Source organism: Bombina bombina, unplaced genomic scaffold, assembly GCF_027579735.1.
Source record: "Bombina bombina isolate aBomBom1 unplaced genomic scaffold, aBomBom1.pri scaffold_1249, whole genome shotgun sequence".
NCBI classification, from domain to species: Eukaryota; Metazoa; Chordata; class Amphibia; order Anura; family Bombinatoridae; genus Bombina; species Bombina bombina.
The window spans coordinates 52,643-78,150 of NW_026511890.1; the positions used below are offsets into that span (position 1 = coordinate 52,643).

At 38.6% G+C, this 25,508-nt stretch overlaps 1 protein-coding gene across 1 annotated transcript in view; it reads left to right on the top strand.

The window, feature by feature from the left end:
• LOC128643997 (dipeptidyl peptidase 8) overlaps nt 1-24,866 on the top strand; it is a gene marked incomplete at its 3' end in the record, with an annotated part of 40,153 nt that extends 15,287 nt beyond the window's left edge. The window contains exons 4-7 of the mRNA XM_053696762.1: nt 793-905; nt 12,776-12,949; nt 24,209-24,377; nt 24,756-24,866. Of these exons, the coding sequence (XP_053552737.1) occupies nt 793-905; nt 12,776-12,949; nt 24,209-24,377; nt 24,756-24,866 (567 nt within the window). The remainder of the gene's footprint in view (nt 1-792; nt 906-12,775; nt 12,950-24,208; nt 24,378-24,755) is intronic.
• Nucleotides 24,867-25,508: the final 642 nt, after the last annotated feature.

A 25,508-nucleotide genomic window follows, 5' to 3' on the forward strand; every position in this document is an offset into this window, starting at 1 on the left:
AAAGTGAAAGTATTGTATCCAAATGCAAATATGGTAAACATATGGGCTGTACGCAGTCATAGCAAAAGTCCGTTATTGTTGGATACCAGAAAATTGTTTGAAATAATACTGTAACCACAGAATTGCAAGCTTCTTTTGTTTTAGAAGACTTAGACGTGGACAGCAGGGTAATTTTCTTTAAACATATTAACTCACTTGATAATTGAGATGTAAGATTAATGGATCCCCTTTAGCAATGCTACAAATACCATTCCAAATATGCGACTAACTCCTTAGTATTCTTGCTGGAACCTATTTTTATATGTATTTGCTAGGGTTGCACCGATACTAGTATCGGTACCGATACCAAGTATTTGCATGAGTACTTGTACTCGTGCAAATGCACCGATACTTAAACCGATACCTCCGCTTCCTTACTCATATGCTATCTTGTGGCGTTTTTTCAAACTGCATGTTCCCATTTCATTTTAAACTGGAGTGGAGACTAAACTAAAAATTGTTTACTACTGTTCTGCCAATACAAATTGCTGTTATTTGTATTATTGTAAAATGCTTGAATTTATTCTTACATATTAATGCCCTCTTGACAGAGATTACTTATAGGTTTATATTTTCCTTCATGTACACTTTTATCTGAAGCTTATTAATAAGCTATTTATATATTGTGCAGATATATCTGTACTTTCTTCCATGTTGGCCCTCGTGTCCTGTGTTATGTAGACGGTGACTATTCATGTCTGATCTGTTTCATTCTGTCTTGTTTATGTAATCACCTTCTTGTTTTTCCTGCAGCAATGTCAGGAGAAAATCGAGAAAATACCTTGTTCTATTCTGAAATTCCTAAGAATGTTAAACGAGGAGCAGTACTTATGCTTTCTTGGAAGCCTCTTCTTGATACATTCCAGGTGAGCTATTTGTTATTGTGATCTCCTAAACTCAATAATGGTGTGTGGGTGTCTATTTATCTTTCTCTATATATAAAGAGAGAGAGATGTGTAAAGAGATATATATATATTTATATATATTACTGGAAAGAGGTACTAAACTAGGAAAAGACGGGACTAAATAGTCTGCCATATGGGATGATACCCGCCCAGGGTGCTGCCTCCTTTAGACCAGATATGCCTTTCACAGAAAACTTTCCTGTAGTATATCACTGACCCTATCCATAAGGATAGTCCAGCCACGAAATACCAAGCAATTCTATTCTGAAAAAAGCATTGTTACAGCCAACCCTAGACGTACGTTTCAGCCTATATGAGCCTTGTTAGTAGAGGTGCAGTTATACCCCTCGAGGCACACTAAGCTGGGAGTCCACGTCTGGTTGCCCCCTATTGGCTGAATTGTATGTCTAGGGTTATCTTCAAAAATCCTTTGTTCAGAAGAATTCTGCTATTTTGGGGCTGGACTGTCCTTAAAGTGACGGTCAATTTTGAGGAATTAGTGCCCGGTTTTTAAAAATCCTATTAAAAACAAGGGCACTTTAATGAATCAAAATTGACATTTCACTCGTTTTCTTCAAAAACTTAACTTTTAATCCTGGCAGCCGCTCTATCGATTTCCCCCGGACGTCGGAAGCATCTGCAGACGTTGGAAGCCTCTGCAGACGTCAGAAATGACGAATCCGGCTTCCTCCTGATTCGTCATTTTGGACCCGCGAAGACGGCTTGCGACGGGCGGAGGAAGTGCTGGAGTGGCTGCCAGGATTAAAAGGTACGTTTTTGAAAAAAATGAGTGAAATGTCAATTTTGATGAATTAAAGTGCCCTTGTTTTTAATAGGATTATTAAAAACCGGGCACTAATTCATCAAAATTGACCTTCACTTTAAAGTGAATGTAGAGTTAACACACCATCTTCACGGCATTCTATAGACTTTTAAAAATTAGCATAAATTTAATTCATGAAATTGTTTAAATTGATTTATTTTCTTAATTTTTTTTTTTTTTTTTATTGAGGATCTGCAACATACAAAATTCAAGCATGCATAAAGATATACATTTAGTGAAAATACAAGTGCTGTATAATAAACATATATGCATTAAATATCAAAGTATCCTCTTTTTTTATCCCTTTCAAGTATATTGCTGACACATCTTGAATCCATAATGGATTTTAAGAACATCTTCCCCTTTTTAAAATAATACAGGCCTCTTTTGGACCTTAACATACATATTAAGTTTATGCTAGGGGTTGAGCCAATACATAAGAAATGAAAAAGAAAAAACAAACACAAAAAGAAAGAATGCAGCAGTGAGAAGGCATTAGGTAAACAACAAGATTATCACAAACAAAATGCTGCAAACGCCTGAACCGGACACACCATGAACATTAAACCTTCACAACTTTATAGATAAATTTGTTGCTGTAAAGAAGAGTTCAGTCACTAGTAACGGATGTAGGAGAGGATCTCTTTATATACATTTACATCCATGTTGTAGTATCACGAAGGAGCACCTCTAAATGTTCTATCCTCTCCCCCTTTAATGTTATGCACTACAAAATCATTAATCTTGTTTCAACGCTTGTATATGGTGGCAGTAATTTATAGTCTCCACAGCGTGCCTAAAGTATGTTTTGGCGATCATATAAAACTCTTGTCCGTGACCCGCCCTAAGTCCCGGCCGTAAGACCCAGGGAAGGAAACCACAGAATGTCCTGGTTGTACTCAATATTATTCGGTTTAACAATTACCATGCTATTCTGTAAATAATGAGGCAGCTCTCTAAGGCCCCCCCCAAACCCTATCAAGCAACACCCCAAGTTACACAGATACAACATGACAAAAGCAAAATGGTGGAAAAGGCACGCAGCTTAAATATTATAGTGCTAAAGACTGCCAACCTCTGTTATCAAATTGATACAATCCATACAAGTGGGGAGAGGAGTGCTCGTTAAGCCAGATATGTTTATTTCTTTTTTATTTGCACTGTTAGATCTTTTTCCATTTGCACTGTTAGATCTTTTTCCGGTATTTTAGGGTAATAAGTCACCTGTATATCACAGCTCCGATGATTTGGGTAGTGAACTAAGTCCATTTGCAATGGAGCGATCCGGCTCAGTTTGGTATATAGGATATCGGCAGTCACTTTGCAAATATTAGTGGCAGTTGCATTGACCTGCGGGTCTCCCCCTGCTCCCTGTGGCCACCCCATATACTTTTTCCCAGTACCTGCTGAGAGAAATTCGAAAGCCTTTGTGGTATGTTCTGAGACTGATAAGATGGCGGTGCGGAGACCTGGTGTGGCCCCACTCCGATGTCTAGGTGCATATTTAATGGCGTTGTCCGCTTTGGTACCATTGTCCTTTAGTGGAATGGTGAACGAAGGTTTATCAATGAACGTCTGTGTTATAGTTACATCACTCTGGGGTTGCCGGTAGGATGGCTTGCTCGTTGGGCATAAGAAATTCTTTTGGCTCCGGGGATCCACAAAAGCATTCTTATCCATGATCCCGTCTTGCTCAAGTTTTGCCGGTGGGGATTCTTTGATGCTCGCTGTTGAGGGACTATTGTAGTGTAAATTTTGCAAAAAATCCCAAGGAGCTCTCTCCCACATGTTCATTAGCCGCTTCTCAAGCCTTTCAAAGATGCAGTCTAAGCGTGCTAAAAAGTCGTCCTCTCCCTCAGCAGCCATCTTGGGTGTGTGATAGCCGATGAGATAGGGACCGTTAGCCTCCTCTCCTTTTCCTTCAATAATTTTCAGTTTTGCTGAGCAGCGATAGTTACAGTCTCTAATCGGTGTGTCCAGTAAAGGCAAACACCCCGGAGATCCGGGGGGGGAACGCTGCCTGTAAGGTCGCCGCCACTTCAGGCCCTTGATGTCCAACTCCGCCTCCGGGTTCACAAATACAGCAATTTTATCTACTTTCTTTGCGAGTGATGTGGTGCAATACTGCACCCGGTGTACTCAATGTCAAAAGCTGTAGGGTAATATTGACAATCGGCGAAATTATCAAATTTTCACCCGGAGCTCTGAAGGTATGCGACTGCACGGAGCCGCAGCTAGGACACGCCCCCTTATTTTCTTAAATTTTTATCTTTTAACTGCACCGCCGATAAGCGCAGCTCTCCCATCCACCATACTGTCTAATTGATTGACAACTAATCATGGTTAAAGAATGCCGTTAAGATGGCGTGTTAACTTTACATTCACTTTAAAGGGATAGTCAAGTCCAAAAAAAACTTCCATGTTTCAAATAGGGCATATCATTTTAAACAACTTTTTAATTTACTTTTATCACCAATTTTGCTTTGTTTTCTTGCTATTCTTAGTTGAAAGCTAAACAGAGGAAGGCTCATATGATAATTTCTAAGCCCTTGAAGGCCGCCTCTGATCACATTCTTTTTTATTTGCTTTTCACAACAGGGGAGAGCTAGTTCATGTAAACCATATAGATAACATTGTGATCACGCCCGTGGCTTGTGGCAGACACTGCACTAATTGGCTAAAGTGAAAGTTAATAGATAATTAATAGTTACAGTCATGTGATCAGGGGGCTTTCAGAAGATGCTTAGACACAAGGTAATCACAGAGGTAAAAAGTATAGTAATATAACTGTGTTGGTTATGCAAAACTGGGGAATGGGTAATAAAGGGATTATCTATCTTTTAAAACAACAAAAATTCTGGTGTTGACTGTCCCTTTAAGTATGGGGACAGACTGATATAATACAGGAAAGTTCTGTTCTGGACTAAAGGAGGCGGCACCCATGAGCAAGTCGTTAACTTTGAAAACAATACCGTAAACGGCCAAGATAGGTTGTTTGAAAAAGTGTTCCGAATTCGTTTTGAGGAAGTTAAAGTTGCTGAAATGGAAGAGTCCAAAAACTATTGAAAATTCAAGCCAAGTGATAAATGGATTTTCCAATGGATTTGAAAGGCCTCAAATGTGAAAAGCACCAAAACCCATGCAAATCATGACCTTTTATGCATGGCTTGGCAAATCCTTGGCTCCAGAAAACCATGTCTCTTCCTTATATCATGTCTAGTCCTCACCCCTTTTTCTGCAAACATTTCTATTCAAAAACATTTCTTACTGCTTTAAAAAATAGTGTGGCACCGGCACTCATGCTGGAATTTTTTTTAGTCATCCTCTGTTCTAATGGACTGGAATAGACCATGTTGCTAGAAACAGCAGTTTTGTTGAAGAATTGTGTACAAGATGCTTGCTTAAAGGATTACTTTCTGTTATAATTTTTAAGCTAAACAACTAACATATTAAAGTTAATAAACATTAATTAAAACCTACTGACCTATATTTTCTCCAAAACGAATTTTCATAACGTTCTAAAAGTTATATATTGTATTCGCTGATGATGTCACGTTATCCTGCCCACTATTTTAAGCACTGCATGTTCAAAATACTTAAACCAATAACTTTGTGTTTAAAGCGCCATTTTGAAACCTAGGTATTGTAAACGGATTGGTACAGAGCAAAGGATACCCATGGTGTGGGTTTGGAAAACAATTAAATTTGCAGACAAGATTTCTGATATTCGGTAGAGATATGTTAATGAAATGCTATTTATAAAAAAGCGTATTTGGGGTAGTTAGTTAGTAACAGGCATAGAAAATAATTACTTACAGTGGCCCTTTAAAGGGATAGTGAATCCACATTTTTCTTTCATGATTCAGATAGAGCATGGAATTTTAAGAGACTTTCTAATTTACTCCTATTATCCTAAAAAATGAAAATAGGAGTAAATAAGAAAGTTGCTAAAAATTGCATGCTCTATCTGAATAATGAAAGAAAAAATATGGGTTCAGTATCCCTTTAATAATGAATACTTGTCAATGATCATTGAAGCTAATTTGCTGTTTAGTTATCACAGACTCAAGGTGTTAACCAATCTATCCAGAGGGAAATTATATTTTTATAACAAAATAATAAGACAGACGTTTAAGGAATTGTTTACGGCTGTCTTCAACCTTTTCAGAAAACAGAGATACCTTATGTTCCCAAAACAGGAAATGCAGATGACGGGCTGTGCCAGGGGCAAATCTTCATCCTACTGCCAAACAAAATCTGTATGAGATTATGCCAGTCCAGGCCTCTCCTATTGAACCATGCCTATTTATGTTTCAGGATGTCAATACACTTTCAGTTTTAGACTTGAATCATGAGTATAATCAGAAGAGCTTAACTTTTTAAACTAAAAACAGCAGTAACGAGCTCTTGGGAATGAGTAAGTGCCCAGGAGAAAAAGCACTTCCTCATTAGTGATGTGGCAAGGAACCCACGCATCAGTCTGCCCTTTTAAGTTGGGGTCTTTGTAAGATGCAGATGACCACTGCAAAATGGTGGTTTCCAGCATCAGCCATTAAAAGGGACATTATACACTAATTTTTTTTCTTTGCATAAATGTTTTGTAGATGATCTATTTATATAGCCCATAAAGTTTTTTTTTTTTTTAAATGTATAATTTTGCTTATTTTTTAAATAACATTGCTCTGATTTTTAGACTCCTAACCAAGTCCCAAAGTTTGATGTGAATACCGTCAGCTGCCTTCTCCAGCTTGCTCCCGTTTGTGTAAAGGGTCTTTTCATATGCAAAATAAGGGGGAGGGGGGCTGTCTTATTTCCCACTTGCAGTGGGCTTTCCAGCTACCTTTTCAACAGAGCTAAACTGAGAGCTTCTATGTAAGTTTTTAAACAGTTTTATACTGGATTTTTATATCAGTATCTGTGCATCTTATTCTTTATAACAGTGTCTATTACATGCAGTTATATGAAAATTGGTGTATACTGTCCCTTTAAACTGCTTTTCTGTCTGAGTGAGACATCGACTCTAATAGAGCCACTATCTTCCCTGTTGTTTGTGCTTAAGGGACAAGTGATACTGTTACTTTTTACCAGTGGTAAATTGTTTCTCTATTGTATTAACAAGCCCCATAACTCATATAGGTAATGTTACCTCTTTTTTTAATATTTTATTGTGGAAATAGGTGCTGTGTATCTACTCAAATACTTTATCAGTAAAGAAACTGACCAAAAAGATACACTTTATAGTACTATGTAATTTTTATTACAATAATTTAACCGAAAAAATGGGCAATAATGAACTAGGACTCCAAGTTTAACAGTTAATGCTTTTATTACAACATTCTTAAAACTGGGCAGAACAAACTATACAGCACTCAGCAGCTTAAGGTGCTGGTGGCAACATTGTTCTTGGACTATTTGACAAGGTCAGTACCCAATATACAGTAAAGTAGTGATGTGTATTTATCTGTGCAAATTCAGATATTATTGTGTTACACTTTTACTCTTATAAATTTGACACAAAAATTTGCCTAATTTCGCAGACCGCAGCCATTTTCGGCATTCGTTTCACTCACAATTGCTGAATTATGGATAAATTCTCATCCCTTGAGTTTGGGTCAGTAACTGTGAAAAATGTAACTTCTGAAATAACATTCTCTCTCTTGGCCTGATCTCAATTGTTTAAAACAAGTATTTCAAATCAGTTTATCAACCTCTTTTGGGTACATCTCTGTTGGCCAAAGTACCAAATTGCCACCCTTATCTGAATTTAAGAAATTAGACTGCAGCCATTTTCAGCATTCGTTTCATTAACAAATGCTGATTTATGAATAAATTCACCTCCCTTCTGTGACGTCTTCCTATATTGAACTTTTATATTCACTACCTCTAGCATAGTATCACGTGATGTGAATAAAAGAGTGACTCCTTTATATGGTTATGCTGAATATAGAAGCCATTTTCTCATTATGCTGCAGGACATTATATTTTATTAAGAACTTTGCGAGCTCAATTTTCTTGTTATATGCTGTGGCCTACGCCTTGTGCGTCTTACTGTCATATACTAACTGTTGAATATGGCTATTGTTCCTGTACTCTTAATGACTGATGCTCTTAATTATGACTGTATTGTGAATGTTTCAATAAAGCATTTAAAACTACAAAAAAAAAAAAAAAAAAAAAGAGTGACTCCGATTTTACTGTCACATTCTCTTGAACTGGCAAAAGTATTTTATAAAACAATTCCTTCATTATTATACAGGAGTGTCCTTATGTGTTTAAAACAAAAGTTGCATTTATATTTAAAATGGGTACAAGTTTAAAACCACAAGGTGCTACTGGTTTCACTTATATATCTTTTTAAATGGACACAAAAATCTAAATTACAATTTCATATATTCCTTCTGTTAAATCAGATTTAATTTGTTCTCTTGGTATAATTTGTTGAAAAGTATACCTAGGTATGTTGAGGAGCAGCAGTCCACTACTGGGAGCTAGCTAAGCATTGGTGGCTATGCCCCAATTCCTCTCTTCACTGGCTCAATGGGTATTTTTGACTTCCAGTAGCGCAGGGGTTAAACATAAAGCTTTTTAATATTGTACTGTTGCTTGCACATAACGCGTTAAAGCATTTTCTTTGTGCACTTTTATGTCCCTTTAATTATAATTATGCATCTGAGCCTTGTGATATTGCTGAGACTATATAAAGCCAAATAATTGGTGTATTGGTTCCATTCTTATTGATTTAGGCTATTAGGCTAAAAAACATTGCCTCCAGCTCTCTATTGCTAGAGACTTTTTGTTAGAAATGAGGACATAGAAATAGGATATAGGACACAAAGTAATTTTGGAGGATGCTGTTAGTGGCATTTGATATTTTTCTATCCAGTTATTTGTAAATTCCCAAATCTAAGAAAGTCACCTTATTTTGGCTCATATGGTAGTTTATAGTTAAAGTGAATGTCAAGTTTGATGAATCAGTGTCCGTTTTTTAAAAATCCTATTAAAAACAGGGGCACTTTCATTCATCAAACTTTACATTTCACTTGTTTTGTTAAAATACTTACCTTTTATTCTTGAAAGCCGCTCCAGCGATTCCCCCTCCTGCCGCTTGCCAATTCATACGTCAGCAATGACGAATACATCATCCCAGGGGGGCAACACCGTGATTGGAGGAAGCCAGATTAGTCATTTTTGATATATGAAGAGGCTTGCGACGGGTAGGGGAAGCACTGGAGCGGCTTTCAAGATAAAAAGGTATTTTAACAAAACGAGTGAAATGTAAAGTTTGATGAATGAAAGTGCCCCTGTTTTTAATAGGGTTTTTAAACACTGGGCACTGATTAATCAAACTTGACATTCACTTTAATGTCATTCTTGTTAAAGGGACAGTTTACTCAAAAATGTTCTCTCCTTCAATTTTTCCCCAATGATCCACTTTACCTGCTGGAGTGTATTAAATTGTTTACAAGTATTTCCATTACCCTTGTATTGGCATTTGAAATAGTTTATTTAGCCTGCGATATCCCCACCCTTCCTGAAAGTTTTTGGTCTCAAGGCCAAGCTGTGTTAACACAGCCAGTAGAAGAAATTACACTCCCAGTGAGTTATAGAAGAGATAAGGTAATAAAATGTTAATTTTCCATTGTTCTCTCCAAGTATTGGTGATTGTTTTATGGACAGATATAAGATAAAGAAGCAGGTATATGTACACATTGTGATAAAGTAATGAGCTCTGATTATCTACAAGCTCAACCCATTTTTTTTTGGTTGTGGCTTCAAAACACAAAATTAGCTAATTTATATACAGAAATAAGCCTTAAAAAAGCATTATGCATACATTTTATACTCTGCAACTGGTAAAAAAGTAATTTGAAACACATTAAGGGAAAATAAATTTTATAGTATACTGTCCCTTTAAAGAAATTTTAAAAAAAAAATTCTTCTCTTGGTCTCTCCCATATGAAGAACCTGTTATTGATGTATTTCAACCATAATGGGATACAGGCCACTTCCCCTCTGAGAACACCATATCTTTATACAAAGTCCAGGATTTTTTTAAATGAATTCATCGTGTGCTTGTCATCCTATCTAAAAAAGCATTTAAAGGGACAGTCAAGTCCAAAAAAAACGTTCACTTTTCAAATAGGGCAAGTAATTTTAATCAACTTTCCAATTTACTTTTTTCAACAATTTTGCTTTGTTCTCTTGGTATTCTAGTTGAAAGCAAACCTAGGAAGGTGCATATGATAATTTCTAAGCCCTTGAAGACTGCCTCTATTTTATTTACTTTTCACAGCAGGGGAGAGCAAGCTCATGTAGATAGCATTGTGATCGCGCTCGTGGCTAGTGGCAGACACTGCACTAATTGGCTAAAATGCAAGTCAATAGATAACTAAAAGTCATGTGATTAGGGGCGGTCAGAAGATGCTTAGATACAAGTTAGTCACAGAAATAAAAAGTGTATTAATATAACAATGTTGGTTTTGCAAAACTGGGGAATGGGTAATAAAGGGATTATCTATCTTTTTAAACAACAAAAATTCTGGTGTTGACTGTCCCTTTAACTTCTTGTAAAACTAAATTATACTCAATACTGGTAAATAGATTATCCACATTTGCTGTTACTAATCAGATTCATTGACTGACTGATATCTTTTCAAATTTGATGTACCACCTCCACCATGTCTTTTACATTGGAAGGCTACTGGGGAACACATTCTCATCATCTTTGATTTATGTATGTTTTCTCTCAATCTGTCAAACTTCCTATTCCCATCACTATATAGGCTTTCCTGGAAGGCTCATATGTCTTTGGGAATTTCAAGAATCTGGTAGAAAGTTGCAAAGTTTGGGTCAGTAACTGTGAAAAATGTAACTTCTGAAATAATATGCTCTCTCTTGGCCTGATCTCAATTTTTTTAAAACAAGTAATTCAAAGCAGTTTATCTACCTCTTTGGGGTACATCTCTATTAACCAGAGTACCTAATTGCCAGTGCCACCCTTATCTGAATTTCAGGTAATTGCATTTTGCCAATTCATCATTTCTGCCATTTTGTTTACCTACTGTTACTTTGTAGATTTCACCTTTTGGTTCTGTAATTTCCTTACTGACGTGACTTCTTATAAATTGTCACATGAGCTGAAATACTCATTTTGGGGATAATAATAAATCACGCTAATCTTTACTTTTTGTTCTCCTTTTATTTTTTTTAATAGTTTTCCATGATTTGCTAGAATTCCAGTTCATCATTTACCTGTTTTATTTGTCATAGCTAGAATTTCAGCAAAATATTTCCTTAATGCAATATGAAACCCTAAATATTTCTTTCATGGTTCACCTTATTTTGACAGAGCATACAGTTTTAAACCACTTTCTAATTTACTTCTATTATCAAATTTTATTTGTTTTCTTAGTGTCTTTAATTAAAAAGCAAGGACGTATATACTCAGGAGCGTGCATGTGTTTGAAACACTATGGGCAAGAATACAAGTGGAGCGCTCATTTATCACACGTGCCCGTAAATGGCCAAATTTGCCCATTTACAGGTGCATGATAAATAACTAACCATTACAAGCGGCTGATTATTGCTACCGCGAGCGAGCGTTCAGAAAATTAACCAGAGATCGGGTCTCTTGTTAATTTTCCAAAAGTGCCCCAATTGGCCCCAAATTGAAAAGTCTACAACTGCACAAAGCAGTTTTTAGGGGTTAAAATTGGCAGATGTAGAGTGTTAGAAAAAAACAAACCGCACTGAAAATTGCCTTTACATTGCGGTCTATATGGGGAACTGTGTGTTCCCTGTAAATATATTGGTTATACTTATATACATATATTTATGTGTATATACACATATAAACACATTTTAATACATAAATATATATATATATATATATATATATATATATATATATATATATATATATATATCCTGGTAAAATATTTTATAAATAAATAAATATATATTTACTTATATATTTAAATCTGCTGCTCATCGCTGTGTGACTTATCTGCTTTGGCTTGCTAGGTTCTCATGCCGTGTCTCACGGCATTAGAACGAGGCTCTCATTGGAGCCTATGAAAGCGTGTTCCATTGAGTGCAAAGTTTCCATGAATTGCATTGCGCTCCACTTCAAATACCAACTCACAATTGCGTGCGCTGGTATACGAGTGGGGGTGCAAACATTTCTTTTGCGCAAACTATATTTTGCGCTCCACTTGTAATCTAGCCCTAAATGTCAGCAGTTTTGTTATCCATTTGTTATAGCACTAAATGGCAGCACTTTTGTATATAGTGCTCCTGACACCTACCTAGGCATTTCTTCAACAAAGAATACTTTGGGAACGAAGCAAATTTAATAATAGAAGTAAACTGGAATCTTTTTAAAAATTGCTCTGTCTTAATCGCAAAAGAACATTTTGAGTTTTATAGCCCTTTTAATAATGGATAAAACCTTTTTACCCATTTACCAGCTTTGCACAACCAACATTTTTATATTAAAGGGACAGTATACAACAATTTTTGTATAACTCCATGTAACAGACACTACTATAAAGAAGAATATGCACAGATAATGATCTAAAAAATTAACTTACTTAGAAGCTCCCAGTTTAGCACCATTGATGAGGTTAGTCTGGGGCACACAGTGAAAGGGGCTGAGAAATCATGAAGAGCAGAAACTCTCCCTTCCCTGCATATGAAAATACAGATTATACAAACAGGAGCCACAGGAATTTGTAGACATCAGTATACATCTAAAACTTTGGGGCTTGACTAGGAGTCTGAATATCAATAGCCAGGCAGGAAATCTGGCTTGGTGTTTACTATTACTAGGACTTCTTTTCTAGGCACCATAGCATGGGTTTAATAGAAGATTTAGTTTCATTGTTGGCATTTCATACTATTCATAATACATATGTTAAGCTATTTAATTCCTGGACATTGCATTATTTTATTCACAGGTAAGCTGCTAAAGTGTTAATTTAAATTCTTATATGAAATTAACTTGTAGGCTACTCCTGATTATGGCATGTATTCCCGTGAGGAAGAGCTGCTTCGTGAGAGGAAACGGATTGGAACAGTGGGTATTTCTGCTTTTGACTATCATGCAGAAAGTGGGACTTTCCTATTCCAGGCTGGTAGCGCCATCTACACAGTGCGGGACGGTGGTCCTCGTGGATTCACAGTAAGTCTACATTGGGGTAAAGTAATTAATTAAGATGGATTTATGTTTTTGTGACTCTCATAACTCTAATATCAAATGATTTGCTGCTGTTGTTGTTCGAATACTTTTTCCCTTTTAACATACAAAATTTGGTTAACACAATAGTAACTAATTTATTAGGAAATGATGCTTTGTCCGGAGCAGGGTTCAAGATATCATTAGGCCTCATGTCATGTAAAGCCAGTCCTTCTCATCTATAGTCTAGAGGGGAGCCCAATAGGTATTTTTTGTTGATTCAGTGTTCTCCACAAAAAAAAATTAGTAGTAGGACTGTGACTGTATTATTCTTAACATTTTCTGTTATTTATCATTTTTTCTTAAGCTATTCAAGCCACATATTAATTGCATAATTTAACATAAACTTCTTTAATGATCACATGTTCATCAAACATTGAAAACATTTAATATGTTTGATAAAGCAGTGGAGAAACGCATGTCACGCGTTCACACCGCCACCCTATCTGTATAATTTGCTAGTTTTATTGTGAAATCGGTTTGACCTTATTATGATTCAAGAACTTGGTGCATAACTGTTTTCCTTCCTAAGATAGGGAGATTCCACAGCTTCATTCCTTACTGTTGGAAATACAGCACCTGGCCACCAGCAGGAGGCAAAGACACCCAGCCAAAGGCTTAAATATCCCTCCCACTTCCTCATTACCCCAGTCATTCTTTGCCTTTCGTCACGTTAGGAAGTGGCAGAGAAGTGTCAGAAGATTCAGAGAGTCCTGAAAAAGGGTATCTGCCTTCGAGATAGGACTGGAGTTTTAAGTAGTCATGTCAACCTCTCAGTGAGAGTATTGATGAAAGTTAGAGTCTGGAGATGCAGGGAAAGTTTTTCAGCGAAACCATCCAGCCTACTGCTAGCAGCTCCTAAGCAATCAGTGTTGACGAGTTTCACTGCCAGTGCCTGCTTTCTCTCACTCAAGTCCATGTCAGGAGCGGCTGTGTTCTGTTTCACAGCATGGATCCTGGAGGTAAGATTGTTTCAATTTTTACACATAAAACGCTATAACAGGGTCACAGTGTGGCTCCTTTATACCTTGATATGATCCAGGGTTAATATCCTCTGAAGGGGGTTTATTGAACAGTTGGGGTTAATTAATCGGTGTATTAATTATTTACATGGTGCTTTGTGTGATTTTTTTTTCCCTGGGCTGATAGACTGGAACAAACAGGGTTTCACTTTCGTTTTTAAAGTGTTGTACAGCTCCTATTACTTGCTGTACTTGTAATAACAGGGGAAGTACTGTCTTGCACTCCATGTGACCGGGTTATGTTCATTTTCTCCATTCCGGCTGAGACTTGAACCAGAGGAGAGCGTTTTCTCTGTTAACTGTCTGGGACTAGGAGGTGATGAGTGCCACAGCTATTGGGAGTATAAAGGTGCAATTTTCTATAATAATTTTTTTTTTATTTGTGTCCTTCTGTGGGTATAACCTGAGCTATGGAGGACTCTGACATGTTAGAAAATACTTCTTCTGTACTAAATCATACCTGTTTATATTGTGAGGAGGCCGTGGTTTTCCCCGCCCACTCAATTATGTTCCACATGCCTTAACACCGTTGTAAAGTCTAAGAAGGGAGACAAGCCTTCTAAGGCTATTAGTCCCTCTGAGCCGTCTACCTCTCAGGACTTGGCGTCCCGTGAGATTACTACCCTTGCTACATTATCCACTCCACATGCAGTTCCCCGTAGCACATCTAATCCTCCATCCGGAGGGGGTCTTCTTCCTGCGGTCTTTGCTTCGCAGTTACAAACGGCAGTGTCAGCAGCCCTCGGTGCATTACCTCACTCTAACAAACCCAAGAGAAAGGTTGGTTAAGCATAGCTCTCCTGACCCGGAGTCATCTAAATATTTATTGGATTTAGCTATTATGTCCCAGTTATCCGATGGTGAGTTAAACTCTGTAGCTTCAGAGGGTGAACTTTCTGGGTCTGAGTCCTTAGCGTCTAAGCCTCCTGCTGCGGAGGAACTGTCCTTTAGATTTAAAATTGAGCACTTGCGTTTTTTATTAAAGGAGGTTCCGTCTACGTTTTATCTATCTATTGGGTTCTTGTAAAGCTCGGCTATTCACCCGTAAGGGTCTCAAGGCGCTAAGAGTTGCAGTTCAGTCGAAGAGCCTGGTCTTGAGGTCCTTTCTGAACTGAACGTTAGATGTTCCAGAGGCCGCGCTGCCTGAAGAACCTATGATACCTACATTAGACAGAGTTTACGAAGACAGGAAAGTTCCTTTGACTTTTCCTGTGCCGGTTAAAATGGCGAGCATTATTAAGAACGAATGGGAAAAGAATTGGTTCTTCCTTTTCCCCCTTGTGGGGCTCCCATTCCTAAGGTGGATTGTGCTATCTCTACACTTGCTAAACATAATACTATACTTCTTGAGGATAGTTCTTCGTTCAGAGAGCCGATAGATAAGAAAATGGAAACCTTTCTGAGAAAGATGTTTCAATATACAGGAGTTTTGTTTCAACCGGCAGCTGCAGTTGCCACGGTTACCGGAGTGGCTACCTTCTGGTGCGACTTTGTCGGAACTCATTGAGGTGGAGTCTCCCCTCGAGGATATTCAAGACAGAATTAAAGCTCTGAGAATTGCTAATTCTTTTGTCTGTGATGCGAACATGCAAATTATTCGCCTAAATGCAAAGGCCTCTGGCTTTGCGCTCCTAGCCATCCGGATGCTCTGTTTGAAATCTTGGTCTGCGGATATGACTTCTAAATCCAGACTCCTTTCATTCCCTTTAAGGGAAAGGTTTTATTTGGTCCAGACCTAGACTCCATTATTTCTACAGTTACCAGAGGCAAGGGTGCCTTTCTACCGCAAGATAAGAAGAACAAGTCTAAGGGACGACAATCTTCTAATTTTCATTCCTTTAGTTTTGACAAATCCCAACAACAACAATCCTCCTCCAAGCCTGAGCAACCCAAAAGTACTTGGAAGCCGGCTCCTAGAATAAATCCAAGCAGAATAAGAAGCACGCCGAAAACATATTGGCATGAAGGGGCGGCCCCCGACTGTCTCTTTTTTTCCAGTTCATTGCCCTTCCGTTTGGCCTAGCTACTTCTCCTAGAATCTTTATGAAGGTTCTGGGGGCTCTTCTAGCCGTTGCCAGGACTCAGGGTATTGCAGTAGCCCCATACTTGGACAATATTCTGGTGCAAGCACCATCCTTTCGTCTTGCGGAAGAATTCTCGCAGTCCCTTCTCAGTCTTCTTCGATCACATGGATGGAAGATGAACTTGGAAAAGAGTTCTCTTATCCCAATTATCGGAATTCCTGGGTACTGTAATAGACTTCATATCCATGAGGATATTTCTAACAGACCAGAGACATTGCAAGCTAACTTCGGCATGTGTTGCCCTCCAAACCTCCTTGAGTCCCTATGTGGCTCGGTGTATGGAGGTGATTGGTCTCATGGTGTCCTGCATGGACATCGTTCTGTCTCAGAACTTTACAACTGTGCATGCTGAGGCAGTGGAACGGCGATCATTCAGATCTGTCTCAACAGATTGTATTAGACAGCCGGTTGAGAGAATCGCTCTCTTGGTGGCTCTGTCCAGATCATCTGTCCCGAGGCACATGCTTCTTAAGACCATCCTGGGACATTGTAACTACGGACGCAAGCCTATCCAGATGGGGAGCTGTTTGGGGTGCCAGGAAGGCACAGGGGATGTGGACTCAGGAGGAGTCCTCCCTCCCAATCAATATTTTGGAACTACGGCAATCTTCAAGGCTTTGAAGGCTTGGCCAATTCTGGGTTCATCCCAGTTTATCAGATTCCAATCAGACAATATAACCTTGGTGGCTTACATCAACCATCAGGGAGGAACGAGAAGTTCCTTGGTGATGAAGGAAGTATCTCAGATTCCTGAGTGAGCGGAGGCCATAGCTGTTCGCGGTCACCGATCCACATTCCGGGTGTGGACAACTGGGAGGCAGATTTTCTGACCAGGCAATCCTTCCATCCAGGGGAATGGTCTCTCCATCCCGAGATGTTTGCAGAGATAAGCAGCAAGTGGGGGACGCCGAAGATAGATCTCATGGCGTCCCGTTTCAATACCAAGCTACCCAGGTACGGGTCGAGGGATCCCCAAGCGGATCTAATAGATGCACTAGCATTGCCCTGGAGGTACAAACTCGTATATCTTTTTCCTCCATTACCGCTTCTTCCTCGAGTGGTGGCCTGCATCAAGCAGGAGCGGGTATCAGTAATCCTGATTGCTCCATCGTGGCCGTGAAGGACGTGGTTCGCGGATTTAGTGAGGATGTCCTCATCTCCTCCGTGGAAGTTACCTTGTCACAGAGACCTGCTGATACAACGTCCATTTGTTCATCAAAATCTAGATTCTCTGAGGCTGACTGCGTGGAGATTGAACACTTAGTCTTAGCCAAGAGAGGTTTATCTGACAGTGTCATTGATACTCTTATTCAAGCTCGTAAACCAGTTACTCAGCATATCTACCACAAGGTGTGGAGGACCTAGTTATTCTGGTGTGAAGAACGTGGTTTTTCCTGGCACAGAGTTAAGGTTGCCAGGATCTTATCTTTTCTCCAGTATGGGGTGGAGAAGGGCCTTTCTGCCAGTTCCCTGAGGGGACAGATTTCGGCCCTGTCGGTTTTATTGCACAAGAGACTGGCTGAGCTTCCAGACATGCAGTCCTTTGTTAAGGCTCTGATTAGGATCAGACCTGTGTTTAGATCTGGGGCTCCTCCTTGGAGCCTAAATCTTGTTCTTCGGATTTTGCAACAGGTTCCGTTTGAGCTTCTGCATTCCATTGACATTAAATTGTTATCTTGGAAGATTCTCCAATTTGGCTATTGCCTCTGCACGCAGAGTTTCTGAGATCTCTGCTTTGCAATGTGAGCCTCCTTATCTTTTTTTCATGCAGATAAGGCAGTTTTACCTACTCAATTAGGTTTTCTTCCTTAGGTTGTGTCAGATCGTAACATCAATCAGGAGATTGTGTTTCCTTCCTTGTGTCCTAATCCTCCTTCATCGAAGGAACACTTACTTCACAATTTGTATTTGGTTCATGCCTTGAAGTTCTATCTTCTGGCTACTAAGGAGTTTAGACAAACTGTCTCCTTGTTTGTTGTCTGTTGGGGAAGGCTACTTCAACTTCCTTTATCTTTTTTGGTTAAGGAGTGTCATCTGCTTAGCTTACAAGACAGCGGGACTTCGTCCTCCTGAGAGGATAACGACTCATTCCAGAGCAGTGGCTTCCTCTTGGGCCTTTAAGAATGAGGCCTCTATGGATCAGATTTGTAAGGCGGCTACCTGGTCCTCCTTACATACTTTTTCAAAATTTTACAAGTTTGATGTTTTTGCTTCGGCTGAAGCAGCTTTCGGGAGAACATTTTTGCTGGCTGTGGTGCCCTCAGAATAGGGTCCGCCTCTTCATTTTTGTCTATGGGCGGTCCACTATTATTTATTTATTTTTCTGGCACCATTTATACTCTGTTTCTCCTACTTTTCCTTGTTCCCCTCGGCAGAATGACTGGGGTAATGAGGAAGTGGGAGGGATATTTAAGCCTTTGACTGGAGTATCTTTGCCTCCTCCTGGTGGCCAGGTGTTGTATTTCCCAACAGTAAGGAACTGTAAGCCGTGGACTCTCCATAGTCTGGAAGGAAAGGAATAGATCTGGTAAGCATAAATTTATGTTTTTCTAGTAGATGTAGCACGGCGATACCCAGCTTTTTTAAATAATTGCCCAGGAGTACTACAAAAGTATTAGATAGGCCATTTGGCTAAATTGAGTTATTTATAGGAATTTGTTGTACTCTCAATCCACTGGTTAATGGGTATAATCATCCAACTTGTTCTAATGTATGATTGCTCTATCCTGCGTTTTGGTCTAGTATATTGCTTGGATGGTTCCCTTTCCTGTACATATAGGGGGGCAGGCATGTCTATGTTTTTTAATATGTCTTAATTTTACTTGTTATATTCAAAGTTTAGTTTTATTATATTAGGCTTTCCTTTTTATTAGCTACTCATTGTATGGAGCACAAATGAATGCACCTTTTTTTTCTTTCCTAAGATATGGAAAGTCCACAACGTCATCAATTACTAGAGGGAATATCACTCTTGGCCAGCAGGAGGAGGCAAAGAGCACCACAACAAAGCTGTTAAGTATCACTTCCCTACCCATAATCCCCAGTCATTCTCTTTGCCTTTGTCAATTGAGGAGGTGAAGTTTGGTGTCTGAAGAAAATTGGATTTCTTTTCGCTTCAAGCAAGATTTTTGGGTCTAGCTGTAGTCACGTCAATCTCTGCAGTAGTGGTGGTTTTAAAGCAGTTAGGAACTTGTGAGGTGGGCCTTGCTCTGTTTTACTAACATGTTTGCTGCCCATGGTATAGAAAGCCAGAGTAGGTTTACTCTGTTCTTTCTTTTTTCTTTAGGTCTCTGTCCTTTCACACCTTGTGAGCTGTTTGCCCTGCCAGACGGCTAGATTGCAGGTAAGTGCTTTTTTGTCTTCTAGCTATGCAGACTAGCACTTTAAAGGATTCCCTGCAGCATTTAAGGATACAAAATAGATCCTTAGTAGGATTTATTGTATGGCAGAGTGCAGGCACATTTAGTGTATGTGATGAGACTAAACGGTTAATCCTTCTTATGGGCAATGAAGGAGTTACCTTTTTAAGACTGGCTCTTTATTTTATTTATATGAATAATTACCCTGATAGTATTTTTATTGTTGCTCTGGGTCTGGGCTGTGTGGTTTTGGCACTGTAGTGTGGAGAAAAACGATGTTAGAGAAACATGTGAATTACTAGCTTGTCAGCTAGTCTCCTCAGTATCGGAGCAGCTGAAGAGCGGTCTATAGACTGAGCGAGTCAGTTGTTTTGCTCGCGCTTTCCTAGTTGCGCATATAGTTTTTTCCTTTCCGCTCCTCAGTCTGAATCGGAGCAGTGTCAGCTGTGACTGAATTAGGTGTCACTTCTAGTTATTCTGGCAGCTTCTTAATCAGAAGGGCAGGTAGGCACCTTGGTTCTGCTGAGGTGTAGAGGTTGACACTGTGAGGTTTATTTTTGAGTGCAATACCATCGCTCTTCATTACTAAAGGAAAGACGTTACCCCACTGAGCAAGAAAATTTTAAAGTGACAGTATTTTGTTCAAATAACGTTTTTCTATTTGTTTTTCATACCATGGAGAGGGATCAAGTCTCCTTTCCTTGTGATACGTTTACTATGCTTAGATGCACCAATTGTTTTACCTATGCAATTTTGTGCTTCTTGTTTAACTAGACTATAGTGTGTAAAAATAAAATATTGTCCATTGAGCCTAATGTCTCTCAGTATGATGCCTGTTCAGGCAATGCCACAGTCTTCTCCTCAAACATCCCCAACCTCTATGACGTCACATAAAGTGCCTGCAGTTCCTCTCAGGCCTCTAGGAGGAGTTTTTTTTGCCTGCAGAATTGCTGCTCAGGTATCTTCTGCGGTATCTGAGGCATTATCTGCTTTTCCTATGCTAAAGGGAAAACGCAAGAGGAACATTAGATAAACAGATAACAAGGTTTCTGGTCTTCCCACTGCTACCTGGTTGCCCTTCCTCAAAGTCTCATGTGGAGGATACGTTTGTAGCTTCTGAGGGTGAAATCTCAGATTCAGACAGTATAATTCCTTCATCTGATGCTGAAGTAGTATCCTTAAGATTTAAGCTTGAACATCATCATGTATTGTTAAAGGAGGTTTTAGCCTACTTTGGACGACTCCAATTCTCCTGTCGTGGTCAACCCTAAGAAATCTAGTAAACTTAAAGGGACACTCAATCAAATTAAACTTTCATGATTCAGATTAGAGCATGCAATTTTAAACAACTTTCCAATTTACTTCCCATTAACAAAATGTTGCACAGTCTTTTTATATTTAAACTTTTTAAATCACCAGCTCCTACTGAGCATGTGCAAGATAATGTGTGTATGTATTTGTGAATGGCTGATTGCTGTCACATTGTACGTGTATGCATTTGCGATTGGCTGATGGCTGTCACATGGTACAGGGGAGTGGAAAAAGACATAACTTTTAAAATTGTCAGAAAAAAAATCTTCTACTCATTTGAAGTTCAGACTAAGGTGCTATTGTATTATCTTGTTATCTTGCATTTGTTGACTTATGCAAATCTACAGTGTTGACTGGTCCTTTAAAATTAATATGATGTTCCTTCCACTGTGTGAAGTGTTTCCTGTTCTAGACCGTGCTATGGAGTTTATTTCACAGGAATGGGAGAAGCCAGGGGGTGCTAGAGTTCGATCAAATGGGGGTGCCTGGAGTTGGATCTGAACGCCAAACTTCCAAGGTACAGTTCAAAGTCAAGAGATCCTAAGGCCGCCCTGATAGATGCTCTGGCCGTTCCTTGGGATTTCAGTCTAGCAACCTTTTTCCTCAATTTGCGCTCCCTTTCCACGAGTTATTGCTTGTATAAAACAGGAGAGAGCATCAGTGATTCTAATAGCTCCTGCATGCCTCGCAGGATCTGGTGTGCAGACCTAGTGAATGTCATCTCTGCCACCTCGGACGTTGCCTCTGAGGAAGGACCTTCTAACTCAGGGTATATTACTCCATCCAAATCTCTTTCTCTGAAGCTGACTGCTTGGTGATTGAACCGCTTAGTTCTGTCTAAGCATGGATTTTTCCTGAGTTGGTTATTGAGACCATTATCCAGGCTCGCAAGCCTGTTACTAGGAAAATTTACCATAAGGTATGGCGTAAATACATTTTATTGGTGTAGAATCCAAAGGCTACTGTTGGAGTAGGGTCAGGATTCCTAGGATTTTATCATTTCTCCAGAAAGATCTGGAGAAAGGATTGTCATTCAGTTCTCTGAAGGGTCAGATTTCTGCATTATTTATTTGTTACACAAGCGTCTGGCGGATGTGCCAGATGTTCAATCTTTTTGTCAGGGCCTGGTTAGAATCAGGCCTGCGTTTAAATCAGTTGCTCCTCCTTGGAGCCTTAACTTTGTTCTTAAACGTTTGCAGCAGGTTCTGTTTGAGCCCTTGCATTCCATAAATATTAAGTTATCTTGGAACTCGGCTTTGCAGTGTGATTTGCCTTACCTTATTTTTCATGCTGATAAGGCGGTTCTTCGTACATAAGGGGGTTTCTTCCTAAAGTGGTTTCGGATAGAAATATTAATCAGGAAATTGTTGTTCCTTCTCTATGTCCTAATCCTTCTTCTCATAAGGAACGTTTGTTGCACAACTTGAATGTTGTGCGTGCTCTAAAGTTCTACCTACAAACGACTAAGGATTTTTGCCAGTCCTCTGCCCTGTTTGTTTGTTTCTCTGGAAAGCATAAAGGTCAGAAAGCTACTGCTTTTTCTCTTCCCATCTGGTTGAGATAATTAGTTTGGCTTATGAGACTGCTGGCCAGCAGCCTCCTGAGAGAATTACATCTCATTTCATGAGGGCTGTCTCCTCTTTTTGGGGCTTTTAAAAATGAGACTTATGTGGAACAGATTTGCAAGGCTGCAACTTGGTCCTCTCTGCATACGTTTTCCAAATTTGATACTTTCCCCTCGGCTGAGGCTTCTTTTAGGAGAAAGATTCTTCAAGCGGTGGTGCCTTCTGTGTAGATCTGTCTGTCTTGTTTTCCCTCCCTAGTCATCTGTGTCCTCTAGCTTGGGTATTGGTTCCCACTAGTAATTGATGATGTTGTGGACTCCCCATATCTTAGGAAAGAAAACAAAATGTATGCTTACCTAATAAATTTATTTTTTCCAGATATGGAGAGTCCACACCCCACCCTATATTTAAGTCAGTTATTTTTTTACTAAACCTCAGGCACCTCTACACCTTTGTGTTATTACTTTTTTCCATTTTCCTTTCGGTCGAGTGACTAGGGATTATGGGTAGGGAGTGACACTTAACAGCTTTGCTGTACTGCTCTTTGCCGCCTCCTGCTGGCCAGGAGTGATATTCCCGCTAGTAATTGATGACATTGTGGACTCTCCATATAACCGGAAATAAATAAATTTAGCAGGTAAGCATACATTTTGTTTTTTTCCTCATTACTGCTATTATATATTTTTCTTTTAAGTACTGCTCTTCTATTAATACATAGGCTGCCATTTTCGGCATCAGTTTCCTAACAAAACCCCGAATGCGCATGCCAACATATTGTAAAATATTGTTAAATAATTTAGTAAGTCTTTCTATGATGTAGCAATATTCCGCAGCTATTTTATTTAAGATACAGATCTTCAAGTATGACTTCTAGTAGCAAACAACCCTGTCCTCCTTGCTATTTTTGTATTCTGATATGGTGTATGAATTGGGATCTAAACAAAATATTAGATTCAAAAGTACTATTTTTAACTGATGTTTACAACTTCTTGAATTCTTAATACTTATAAGGTGATGGGATACCGTAAAATTGGTTTCCCTTTGTGTTTATTATGAGGTTTATACCAGCTGCAGATGCAAATGTAGATTGTAATAGCTGTCTCTGTTTATTGAAACCACAACCTAATCAAAAGGGCTCAGCTTCCAGTGAGAGCAGACCTTATTGGCTTTTCTCTCTGTCTAATTGAGCACCATATTATGGTAAAATAGTGTAGTGTTTATCATAAAATACAGTACCCTTGTCCCAGCAGACCTTTTAAAATATAAATAAAAATAATAACAATTTATAATAAATATATATATATATATATATATATATATATATATATTATATATATTATATATATATATATATATAATATATACATACATATATATAATATATATATATATATATATATATATATAATATATATATATACACACACACACACATTTGGTTTAACATACCTTACAAACAAAGTTTAAATACATTTTTGCAGCCAATGGAGCAAATAGTTACATATGGCACACATTTACTTGCAAATAAACAAAACATTTTTAAATGCTGCACAAATTGCCTGCAATTGCCTGCAATTGCCTGACAAACCCCCTGAAAGCCAGGGAGCTACTGGCTCTTAGAATGTTGCCACTGGGTCCTAAATTTTAAAACTTGAGTCTGATACTTTGGGGCTTTTTAGGAGTCTGAAAATCAGCAAAATGTTATTAAAAAATAGGCAAAACTATACACTGTTACAAAAACACCCCAGATGGGCTATATAAATGGATCATCTACAAAACATTTATGCAAAGAAAAATCTAGTGTATAATGTTTTTTTAACTATTATTTATTTATTTTGCTCACTCACCTGTTCTGCTTTTGCAGAAGCAACCGCTGCAACCTCAGTTACTGGAGAGCAGTTGTTCCAACATACGTATGGACCCAACCATCTGTCCTGGAAATCCAACCTTTATGGCGTTTGTGCACAGCAATGACTTATGGATCTCCAACATGGAGACTGGGGAGGAGAGAAGGCTTACTTTTGTGCACAAAGGTGAGTTACTCTGAATTCTCAAGTTTTCTTTATGAACAACGTTTGCACTGTATTATGGCACATGTATTGTACGCTAGAGTGTAGTTTTTTTTTTCTTTCCATTCTTACCATTTTACTCTCCTTATGCTCCCTCATATTACTGGCAAGACTTTTGTTTAATTAGGTTAATAAGTGGGTGGGCATAGCAATCAGATACTGTCTGTTCAGCTGATGGCCTGTGGCTTTAATTTGTTACTTCAGGACAAAACTTTTGACTTCCCTAGAAATATTATTCAACACTTGGATATATGATTAAGTTTCTTATGTATTCTTTTGAGAACTATAAGTCGCACAGAGATGATCTGATTGTCTGTTGTCCTGTTGTCTCTTGACATGTAGATATGGCTGGAGTGGAAGAAGATGCCCGTTCTGCTGGAGTAGCCACATTTGTGCTACAGGAGGAATTTGACAGATATACAGGCTACTGGTGGTGTCCTCGTAATGAACCAAGTAAGTGTGCCGCTGGTTAGAGTAGTGAGAGTAGCATGCTGTTTGTGTAAGGTATCTAAGAAAAAGTATTTTTCCAGCCACCAGTTAAACTTTAAAAAGACCTTTATTCGTTTCTTACAGGGTCCATCATATCAACAACAACGTTTCAAACCTATGCCAGGTTCTTAATCATGACATGATTAAAACCTGGCATAGGTTTGAAACGTTGTTGTTGATATGATGGACCCTGTAAGAAACGAATAAAGGTCTTTTTAAAGTTTAACTGGTGGCTGGAAAAATACTTTTTCTTGGATATATATTGGGGTCTGGCTAACCCTTTTCCCGTGCCCCAAAAAGGAAAATAGGTGCTGTCTTTCACTATCATATTCACAAGATTGTGTAAGGTATCTGTCATATTTTGGATTCATCTAAGGTTTCATGGGGGTTTAAATGGGTTAATCATTTATGCTGAAAAAAAAATAAAAAAATCAAGAAATAGTATTTTCTTTTTATTTATAGGTAACAAGCTGAGATAATCACATTACAAACTACGATAAAATATTGCAAAATTAGACCCCTAGAGTAGAGTCAAATTAACCAGAGAATTAACTACAAAGGTTGGATAAAATGGTCTGATCTTTAGTAATTACTGCAATGCAAGGT